The sequence below is a fragment of the Arachis hypogaea genome, chromosome 11 (assembly GCF_003086295.3).
Source record: "Arachis hypogaea cultivar Tifrunner chromosome 11, arahy.Tifrunner.gnm2.J5K5, whole genome shotgun sequence".
Lineage (NCBI taxonomy): Eukaryota > Viridiplantae > Streptophyta > Magnoliopsida > Fabales > Fabaceae > Arachis > Arachis hypogaea.
Window position 1 is genome coordinate 133,527,365 of NC_092046.1, and position 11,580 is coordinate 133,538,944.

Sequence of the window (11,580 nt, forward strand, 5' to 3'; positions counted from 1 at the left end):
TTATTACCTGGATCGCAATGCGTATTTTCACTATTTTCCATTCGGCTTGAATTTTGAGAGGGAACGGAATGGGAGTGTTGCAATGTACCCATGTATTAAAGCCTTAACGAAATGATTTTCAGCAATTGACTTGTTCAATCTTATGTTTTCTGTTCATGTTTAATGTCGAAGTGCTTCAAATTTATAGAGAAATCCTTAACGCTATCATTTTTATTCAACTCGCATTCAGTAAAGTTGCGGCAGAATATTAAGAACTAGGACGGCCCAAGTTATATGAGGAAATTTTGGCTACTAATTTTGTAGTTTCTAAAATTATTATTTTGTACACCCTATAAAAAAATAGGGGCACATTCATATAAAAAAATTTTCCTATTATTCATCGTAAGAGGTTAAAAGCTACAATACTAATGACGCGCTTAAATGAATCTCTACCCTCAAATGTTGTTTCCAGCACAGTTCTTCCTTGTTAAGGTACAAGATAGCATTATCTTAAATTTATTTTTGTTCAAACTGAGTAAATTTTAAATCTATACCTAACGTCACCACAAAAAGTCAAAGCTATGACAATTACACTTAGCTTAACTACCAATTCCTAACAAAATCCACCTATAAATTCAATAACATGCCATATATAGTATAATATAAACTTCTAAGTTCTAATTAACATTCATATTGTTTGTTTGAACCATAACATTTGATTCCAAAACAATTTTATTTTAACGTTTCTGTATAACTTATTAATAGTGATAAAATACGAATTTGATTACTTCTATATAACATAAGCATGAACTTAGTTTAATTAAGCAATCTAATGTGGCCAAGCAATGGTAGCTTCATATATATGTGGACAAAGCAAAAACCTACCAAACAATAAATTGTAGTCCTAATTGGTTGAACAACTGCATTTAGAAACAGACCAATCTGTTCAACTTCCAAGAAGAAGCAACTTCCTTATTAGTTTCTTCCCCATTAGACCTTGTTTATGTAGTACACCTTGTTTGTATATATAATTCAATGGTGTTTTGTTATTGTTATTATGTTCCTTAATTTGATATTAATTACCTTAGCTTATAGAAGAATTTAACAATTTTATTTGAGAAAAATGGCTACTAGCAGCATCATCTCAACAATGAAGGATCATGAAGGAGTAGAGATAGTTTATGGCATGGAAGAGTGTCATCGCCACTCGATCGAGCTCTTGGAAGAGCTTGGTTTCCCAAAGGGTGTTCTTCCATTGAAGGACCTTGTGGAGTGTGGCAGAGTCAAGGAAACAGGTTTCGTGTGGATGAAGCTAAAGGCGCCATACGAGCATTACTTTGAGAAGACAAACACAAAGGTGAGCTATGCTGCCGAGGTGACCGGATATGTTGAGAAGCTAAAGATGAAGAAGATGAGTGGGATCAAGAGCAAGCAGATGATGATTTGGGTGCCAATATCTGAGATGAGCATGGAGGATCCTAAAGGGAAGAAGATTACATTTAAGACTCCTATGGGGATAGGAAGGTCTTTTCCTGTTACTTCTTTCATGACTCAAGAGGAAGAGGAGAAGTACCTCCTTGAGTTGAAGGAGAATCAGATTAAAGAAATATAATTGAACTAGCTTGAATTATATGTCATGTTCATGATGATTTATGAATAATTGGCAACTAGATTATGTTGTGGTCTGTTTTTTGTTTGAACTGTTGGATGTGGCATTTACTTATTTCTTGTATAATATATACTTTGTTACAGAAACAAAAGATAAAAAATAAATAAAAAATCAATGTTTTATGATTTCAAATTTACCAAATGCTAGTATTGATTTGGTTATTGTCTGGGGTGTTATGATCAAGTGTTTGATATTATTAGCAACAAAATTGACATGTTTTCATGGAGTAAATACTCAAATTGGTCTTGCAAATTACACTTGCGTTTCAATCTATTCCTCAAAATTTCAATTTACTCATTTTGGTCCTCCAACTTAGCATTCGTGACTCACATTAGTCTTTCAATCTATTCCTCAAAATTTCGATTTACTCATTTTGGTCCTCCAACTTAGCATTCGTGACTCATATTAGTCCTAATCTTGTTTTCGTCACATAAACTGTTAACGTGTTGAGATGGTTTGACCACTGTCACGTTGAACTTCTTACGATGTGTCAATTAAATCTTTTTACCTCACTTTTCTCCTTACAAAAGCCTTTAAAATCCTAATCTTACTTCCACTTAATAAGGTGCCTATTAAAGAAACTAACAATGGACTTATTCATTCAAGAACTTTGCCAAGAAGACTATTTATGCAATATAAAATTTAGTAGAATCATGTGAAAAAGCCTGAACTGTTGCCGTTGTCATTATTATAGGTTCTATGAACAGTTGAGATTTTACTTTATGTTAACACCTAACATTTTATATTATTAGTCATTATAGTCATTGCTTAGCAACCGCATTTTCAGTGATTTTGGTGGCTATAATGCTACTTTAGAGGTAGCAGTAGAGGTAGTTCCCACAATAAAACTAATAAAGAGAATGGAAGAGGACAAACTATTGTTCCATAATAACAAAGAAATAACTCACTGCAATTATAGACAATAATAAGCACTTCTTTTTCTGTTTTTGATGATCTTTTTTTCCCTTGTCATTTTACACAATGCAGCAGCAATACTTCCCTTGCTTCAGGGTCCTCATGAGTGACAAAAACAAAGTATAAGGGCAAGAATAACAATGAAACTGTACACAATAGTGCAAGCAGGGATCTGTTTGCTGTCTCTTGTATTTCATACACAACAATCTATATATTCCTAGCATCTACATTTTTTCTGAGCTATAACAACAAAATAAGTATATAAAACCATTTCAGAGTAACATGCTTTGATGGCCAATGTGGTAATCATAAAACTCATAGTATGCTCAAAAGAATGCAAAAATTGACCCTTCATTAGTATTTCTTCCAATTTGTACAGCCTTCCTGGCTTTACTTCCGTTGGTTACTTCTGCCATTTGGCTTGGAATCTGGATTGTCGCTCTTATCTGTATCAGAAGCCTCCTTCTGACCATCCAGCTCCGCGTTTCCGGCCTGATTTTTTCGGCGTCTTCGGTCCTGAAATGTTGATAAACTTCTTTGAGAAAACACCAATTGCAAATCTTAACATGGAATAACCAAGTGATATCAAAGTAGGTGGTTCAGTCATGACTTTCTTCAAATAAAGAATTTAAATGATGTACCTCTCTAGGTACGGGATATTCCTCTGATTCAAGCATTCGGACAACTTGACTCATTTTCGGTCTTTTCTCAGAATCTGGATCAACACACCTCAACGCAGTCAAAAGGACCCTTTTCAGGGCACTTGTCGATGGCCTGGTCTCAATGTTGGGATCCACCACCTCCTCTGCTCGCCTGTTGCCTACCATCATCTTGAGCCAGTCAACAAGATTTACCTACAAAGTCCAATGATTTTAAGTTGAATAGCAAAAGTTGTCGAGTACTTAGGGAAATTTCGATGGTTATTTTTCATATTTAGAGTTCAAGTGAAGCTATGCATTGACGAAGATAATGTAAGTTTCTTAACTCTCATATGATGCTACCACAAAAAAATAAAAAACAAAAAGAAACATGATATGCATGCACGACTCACCTCAGCTGCTGGTCGGCTATAATCCACTGGGTCTCTTCCAGTTATTGCTTCGAGGAGCAATACCCCGAAGCTATAAACATCACTCTTCTCATTCAATAAGCCAGAATTGGCATATTCAGGAGCTACATATCTGAAAAATGCAAATCAGGCATAAAATGGAGGAAAATATGTTAGTCAACAATAACCTAAAAGATTAAGTTCATTCACAATTTGTAATGTACAACATAAAAAGGTACAAATGGGAAATGAGAAGGAAATTTACTTTTGAAACATAAAACAAGTCCTAAATTGTTAGAGAAACATCTTACCCGAAAGTTCCCATTACTCGAGTTGTAATATGACTTTTTCCAGCACCAAGTAACTTAGCCAGCCCAAAGTCGGATATTTTGGCATTGAAATCATCATCAATTAAAATATTGCTTGACTTAATATCTCGATGTACTACTTTTGGTTCGATTGCCTCGTGCAAGTAAGCCAACCTGCAATATGATCAAGATCCATAAGTCGAAAGAAAGACCCAGATCAAGTAGTGAATGTTTTTTATGTCTAAAAGAGCATACGCTTTAGCTGTTCCAAGAAGAATTTTAATCCGAGCATCCCAAGTGAGAAAACCATACTGCCGCATGGCTCCATGAAGCCATTGCTCTAAATTGCCGTTGTTAACATACTCATAAACTAACAACCTGAAATTCGCAGAGAAGCACTAAGGGTTAAAATAGAAATGTTCCCATATGCAGCTTCATTTTCAACCATGAATGCCGTTTACCAAGAAATTTCATGCAACAAAATGTTCCAGTAATTAATAGAAGTATTAAATATTCATTTTTTATGGTCAGATCCATATAAAAGCAGCCATCAAAAGTCAAACACAAATGGATACAAGTTAAAAAAAAGATAATAATAATTATGCAGTTACCATTTTGTAATGACTCATTTATCTCCATATAATAATGATAATAACAAAAGTGGAGATCTTGATGTTTAATTAAATGGAATGCAGAACAAAACAATTTGATACCTGTGAGTGCCTTCAATGCAATAACCTAGAAGTCTGACTAAGTTCTTGTGCCGCACATGACCAATAGCCTCAACTTCCACCCTAAATTCCTTCTCGGCTTGTCCTCTGCATCAGGTGAGACGATAGTGTTAGTTAAACTAGCTGCATACACACATCCTAGTAAAACAAGACAAGAAAGATTCCATAAAACCAATTTTGAAATTGAACATACAAATAGCCAAAAAAACTGATAATCTAATTCAAAAATCTTACAGATTATTGAGGAGCTTCTTAACAGCCACAGGACTCCCATTGATTAACTTGCCTTGATAAACAACTCCATATCCCCCTTCACCGATAACATTGTCTTTCGAAAACCTGTTCGTTGCAACTTCTAGGTCCCTTAATGTAAACCAGTGCCCCCAGCCAAGGTGAGAGAACTCAGGCAGACCAGATAAAGGTGAAGCTGAAGAAATTCTATAAGCAGAAACAGACTTGGCTCCGCTTTCTTCTCCTGATTGGGAACCACCTGTGTCTTTCTCGGCATGGATAAATGAACCTGAGTGACTGCTATTATCCCCATTCTTTGTTTGGATCAATACCTTTTCAGAGTCCCTGTCACTAAATTTGTCATACAGACTCATAAAAGCACCACTTTGGGGTTGATTATTTGCCGAAGCTTGATCAACTCTAATCTCTTTGATCTCATCCGAAACAGATAACATGCGACTAAGGGGAATCATTCCATTGACTCTTCTGGATTTCTTTCTTGATGTGAGACATATCGATAGCACTACGAGAATGATTACAATGAACAACCCAACTAGTATCCCCATTAGTTCCCATGCCTTCAAACCAAAAACAAACGTTTTCTTGGACAGCCCTGAACTCAGATCAGATGCCATTTATTGTTGCCAATATATCTGTAGAACCCAGTGTTAAATATAAGAATGCACTTCAATGCAAATAACCAAACCAAGCATTAACATCTTATGGTACTGAGTTCCTCACAAGTCACACCATACATGGAAACATGTTCAAAAAAGAAAATCACACATCTAAATTGTTTAACACCTTTTCCACATGGAAATAGATGGAAAAGGTCCGTTCCTCTTACTGAATATTTGACTCGGTACGTGTAAAAATCAAGCAAATATGAACCAGAACAGTGTAAAAAATTAAAATGCAGCTCTATTGCTTCAAAAGTTTTTTGAAAATATAAATCTTTAAGAGGCCAAAAGAGCATTAAAAAATGTTTAAAATCATATTTGAAAACCGAATTCAGGAGGAAATCTAACACTATTAAGTTTCTATCAGGAAAAATGAGGTCAAAAATAAAAGTTCAAATTTGTTATTAAAAAAAAGAAACAAATGATTAAGGCAGAGTCATGTGTTAACATCTCTGAGATTTTTCCAGCAACTAAGCAGAGAATCAAAAAGAAAAATGGCATATAAGCGAGAGGAGAAAGTGAATACCTTTCCAGAACCCAATTACTGAAATCCTTCACAGAATTCTCAAAAAAGCTAGAATACTAGATCTCTTGTGCACCCAAAAATACCCTCTTGGATATGAACCCGTTGGCACATTCCCATCTCAACCCCATTACTCAAAATGTGACTTTGAATTCTGGGTTCTCTCAATTGTGCAAATGGGTCTCAGCTTCCAACCTCAAAAATGGAGCTTTTTCAATTCTAAGAGCAGCACCATTGCCCCCTCCCTCCTCACACAAAAAGATGAACCCTTTTTAGCCTTTTTGTGAAGTTGTTGTTGGAGGGAATTGGAGAGCACAAGAGGCACATGAAATTCTGAGAATGAAGAGGGAAATTGGTGTTGGTGGGGTTAATAACAAGGCATGGAATTATCAGTGGTAGGTGATGGGAAGTGACATGAGAAGAAGCGAAAGGAATGAATGAATCACTCCCTCACATTACATTACAGTAAAAAATAAGCATCAAAAATCCAAACTTTCTTTGCTGTTTCTTCAAATTTCTTCCCTCCCCCACACACCACCCTTTTTAATCTCTTTCAATTTTCCCTGCATGTTTTCTTTCCTTTTTCTATTTTTTTTTTTAAGAAAAAGAAAAGAAATTATTAATTAAATAAAATAAAATTCCACTTCCAATTCTTTTTATATTCCCATGATTATTTGTGCAGACTGTGACAGATAAACAGATGCTTAAGACTTAAATGGTAGTATTTGACATTAATAATAAATACATCAGTACAATAATATACAATTGTGGAAATGGAAAAAGATACTGTATTAAATTTTTATTTAAAAAAGTACTACTAAATTCTAATTTTATTAATAATTAATTTACCTTGGTCTTTTTCTATATTTCATTTTTGCAAGTCAGCCATCAATTTTAAAATATCAACAGCGTAATTATTATTGCACATTGAGACAAGTAAACAATGGGTTTATTGAATTAAATTGAAAATAATGGTCTAGACTTTATAGTACTGATTTGTGAAAGAAAATAATAATTAAAAATTAATAAAATAATTGAAAAAATACTTTGAAAAGGTCAAGTGAACAGACTGCACAACGAATAAGCCCAAAGTCATATTTTTTTTTCTCCAATTTCCATATACCTTGAATTGCGTAAATTACTAAATTTCATTTTAATCCAAGTATATTTATTATTTAATGGGACTTTGTTTTGTTATCTCATTCAGTAAGCTGGATAGTCAAGGAAACAGACTGGACACCATATCAATTTTCTCATTGGTCCATTATACCCTTCTTCCATATTTCATTTTCCAATTGTGTCATTTGTGATTGTGATAGGGAAAATAAAACATGTCACTACTACTATCTTTCTTTCTTGCATCCCAATTAGGCTATATGCATATAATGAAAATTTTTGAAAACTCAATTGAGTCAATTCCAATCCAATTTTCACTTTTCAACCTTTCCAATTGTTTAAAGAGAAAACTGTAGCTAATTGTTTTTCTGAATCAAATATTTAATCAACACCATGCCAATAAGGTATGAAGGTGCTGTATAAGGTGTGTTAATAAAATATTGTAGAAGAATTTCTTCATTTGCTATGTTATGAGCAATCTTTGAATGAGCGAAAGGGAAAAGACTGTCCCATATTGAAACTTAAATAAATGGTTATCTTAGAAAATTTTAGGGTAAAACACATACATTTTTTTTTATTAAAGATAGGAGATTCGAACCCACAACATTTTAATTAAGTATGGGGAGATTATGCCATTTGAACTATAACTCATTGGGATAAAACACATACTTAAACTAAAACAATGTCAATATTACATGAATTTTTTAAAACAAATAATGTTATGTGGATGTCTTCAATCATACTTTTATATAAATCGAATTAAAGAAATTTAAATTATACATTATAATACTAAATTGAAACAAGTGTGTTCGAATTACATGGAAACATTGTAAATCGATATAATTAGCTTTGATTTGCATGTGAATTCACTCATGGTATTATGACACATAATAATTCGATACTACTTTATTCGATTTAGCCATGGTATTGTATCCCATGGTAAATTGAATAATATAGATTTGTATTATATCACATAGTAATTCAAATGAACTCAATTCAATTTAGTAGTGGTGTCGTGCTCATAGTAAATCGACAAAAGTAAATTCAATTTAGCATAGATTTTCCTATATATAGAATTTGAATTCATTTGTTTCGACTTACATTTCATCATACTAAATCCCTCCAAAACGAAAAATCCAGAGTAATTTTGGAAATCTATACTAGAAGATTCAAACTGCGGAAATAGAAGACGACCCGAATAGAATCTATTGGTTGGACGGAGTCACCCATGTTGCTGGTAACGTCCATGAAGAGGTTAGTGAATGAAATTTAACATTGTGCAACTGTTGCCAAACTCCTTACACTTCTATAGTACTTGTGATGATCGAATTCTAACACTCTGTAGTCAACCCCACGGCAGATGTTATAAGTCTTCACGCTTAAGACGACCTCTTCTTTATCCCCAAACTGTTGATCAACTTAAAACTCAGCTAGTCTTTTTGTATCTTGTGTATCTCTGGCCCCAAATCCAACAGGTACGCCAGGTACCCCCTACTGTATCATGGTATCCAAGTCCAAAATTAAAAATTACAGGAGTACTGCTGAGTTCCTGAACTAGCTGCTCCACTACCCCCAACTGGATTACTCCTCGCTATGTCATCATCACTATCATCAGCAATCGTGGCGAGTTCCACATCATCATCATCATCATCATCATCATCATCATCATCATCATCATCATCATCATCATCATCATCATCATCATCATCTCGCAATACATCCTCCAAACCATCCAGGGCTCCACCCTATCCGAAAACCGGGACCGTAGCAAGAGTACCAGCCATCACAATTGCAAGCTCACCAAAGGGCCGAGTATCACCTATTTCTCCGTCACAATTGCTGTGTAGATCAGCTGCGAAGGACAGAGACACAACTAAAACTGTCTCAGGTGCAATCACGAGCACAGATGATGAGGCACCAAGAGGTATTAAACTAGAGTAGGCTGGCATTGCTGAAGGTTGAGAATTCCAGTTCAAACCTCCTGAACTACATACCACATCTATAAGCTTGGCCAATAGCTCAGGGGTCCTCACTTCGGGAAACTAACGACGACAATGAAACAGAACTTGCAAATCTTCGTCACTGCCTATGACGAATGAATTGTACTTCACATCATCCAGCAACATGAAAATCAGAATTCTATAAAATAACTTATCCACCCGTTTCACGCCTTGCATCTCCAGTTTTTAGATTATAGTATTCTGAAACTCGGTAAAACTCGTTGAAGGTTTGAGAAAAATACTAAGCGAATTCTTATCAGTAAATTTAATTCCAAATTGCGTTTTTTTCTTAATTGACCCTCTATAATGCATCAGAACTAAAAAAACTATCATTACTAGTCATTGTGAGTCTCACTATAATGAGAAATTCGATTTATATATATAGCTCAATGCATACTAATTCGAACATAATGGATTCGATTTACCATTAGCCATGCAACTATTGAGCATAAATCAAATTTGTTACATTCAAATTACTAAGGGAATGTAAATCGAAATGACTTAATTCAATTTAGTAGTGTACCATGTAATTCGAGTTATACTGATTTGATTTAGTAATACGAGGACAAATTCGAATTTCATGAATTTGATTTATACTTAAATCCAAATTTCCATGTAATTCGAACACACTTGTTTCGATTTAGTTCTATAATATATAATTCGAATTCTTTTAATTCGATTTATATAAAAGTATGATTGAAGACATCTACGTAATATTATTTATTTTGAGAGATTCATGTAATATTAACATTGCTTTAGTTTATGTACATTTTGTTAGAAACAAGAGACTAAAGTGGAGAAAGCATTTGTGTATTATTGAGTGTGTTCAAATTATCTTAAATGATACAATATAAAAGGGTATTTATAGATGGTAAAAGAATCGTAATAATAAAGACGTAATATTCTATAATAAATATTCATATATACTAAATAATTCTAATAAATGCTAATTGATCCTAATATATTCTGACATCCCCCTCAAACTCAAGTTACATATTTAAAACAACCAAATAAAAAAATGCATAAACTAATAGAACGGGTGCAGACAAAACTGTCGAAAAGAAGCGCAAATGGAATTGCTGCTGTCTGAAAGAAGCGTAGACAGAACTGCCGCTGTCTAAAGGAAGCGCAGACGGAACTGCCGCTGTCTGAAGGAAGCGCAGACGGAACTGCCGCTGTCTAAAAAGGAAACGCAAACGAAATTGCCACAAAGAAACGCAGACGGAACTGCAACAAGAAAACATAGACGGAACTGCCGGAAGAATGGTCAACTGCTGAAAAGATGGCAAACTGCCGGAAAACTGCTAAAAATATGACAAAGTGTAAAGAGATGACAAACTATCGGAAGGTGATGAAAAATATATAGTTTCTCCATGAGAATAAGTAAGTAGTGAATGAACTAATTGGTTAGGTGAAAAAGTATCAAAGCATTGGCAAAAGAGAAGGAAAAAAATAGCATGAAAGAAAAATATGAAAAACACGGTGATTTCACTAGAAGAAAAACAACTTATCCTCTTCAAGAAAGATACCGTAACTATGATACCATGTTAAAAAAGGTAGAGAGTAGTAGAGAAAAAAAATTATGTATATTCAAGTTATGTAAAATAATATAATATAAAAAAATATTTATAAGTGCTAAGAGATTATAATAATAAAAATGTAATATTCTATGATAAATATTTAAAAATACTAAATAATTCTAATAAATACTAATTTATCATAATATATTCTGGCATGTTTTTTTTCCAAAATTTTAACTAGAGGATACACTTTCATATATACAAGGAGCTTTTAAATATTCATAAAGCACTACTTGTACTATACTCATTGATATTTTGATATTTGAGGTTACACAATTATTCTTCACCACAATCCCCATAGAAAAAATTAGTTATCATTATTAATTTTAGCTGATTTTCTTAAATTATTTTTTAATTTTTATATTTAATATCTTTTTATATCTTTTCCTTTTTTCTTCCTAATATCACAACTTTAATCCCTTTAAACTATAAATGTTAAATTTTAATTCTAAATCTAAATCTTAAACTCTAATTTTTAAATTCTAAATCTTAATTCAAATTCTAAATTTTCCAAAATGAGAGGATTTAAAAAAATTATAATCAAAGAAACGTTAGTTAATATGAAATAATTAAAAGCTAATTTTATATATTTAATCATCATTAAAATACTATGTTTTAATGTTTAATTAGTAGGGATCATATTTAGATGGTATACCGTTATTGAATTTCTTCTGTCCACACAGTATATGGAGGAATGATATGATTGGTTTGAAAGGGCAAAGCACCAGGTTGCATACATACAATGCATTTGCCATGTTAAGTTTTAGGCCATGTATGTATGTGGTCCCATACCATGTTAT

The 11,580-nt window shown here is 33.4% G+C and overlaps 2 protein-coding genes across 2 annotated transcripts; one reads left to right on the forward strand and one right to left on the reverse strand.

Moving 5' to 3' along the window:
• The first annotated feature begins 806 nt into the window (after positions 1-806).
• On the forward strand, positions 807-1,789 carry LOC112722691 (uncharacterized). Its single transcript, XM_025773808.3, has one exon. It carries the CDS (start codon positions 1,103-1,105, stop codon positions 1,589-1,591), a length of 489 nt encoding a protein of 162 aa, XP_025629593.1. The 5' UTR covers positions 807-1,102; the 3' UTR covers positions 1,592-1,789.
• A 772-nt stretch (positions 1,790-2,561) lies between these two features.
• LOC112722689 (probable receptor-like protein kinase At5g18500) lies at positions 2,562-7,038 on the reverse strand. The gene is made up of 8 exons (XM_025773807.3): positions 6,088-7,038; positions 4,885-5,534; positions 4,633-4,737; positions 4,175-4,297; positions 3,923-4,093; positions 3,615-3,744; positions 3,205-3,417; positions 2,562-3,079 (listed from the first exon to the last, which is right to left on the reverse strand). Exons 2-8 carry the CDS (start codon positions 5,514-5,516, stop codon positions 2,954-2,956), a joined length of 1,500 nt encoding a protein of 499 aa, XP_025629592.1. The 5' UTR covers positions 5,517-5,534; positions 6,088-7,038; the 3' UTR covers positions 2,562-2,953.
• Between the last annotated feature and the right edge of the window lie 4,542 nt (positions 7,039-11,580).

Bases quoted from the DNA above. Each gene is read 5' to 3' on its own strand.
- LOC112722691 (XM_025773808.3), top strand. From the start codon at position 1,103: ATGGCTACTAGCAGCATCATCTCAACAATGAAGGATCATGAAGGAGTA.
- LOC112722689 (XM_025773807.3), bottom strand. From the start codon at position 5,516: ATGGCATCTGATCTGAGTTCAGGGCTGTCCAAGAAAACGTTTGTTTTT. The intron at 4,094-4,174 runs GTATGCTCTTTT...ATCATATTGCAG, and splicing joins CTTCTTGGAACAGCTAAAGC to GTTGGCTTACTTGCACGAGG. The intron at 3,080-3,204 runs GTACATCATTTA...TCAACATTTCAG, and splicing joins AATATCCCGTACCTAGAGAG to GACCGAAGACGCCGAAAAAA.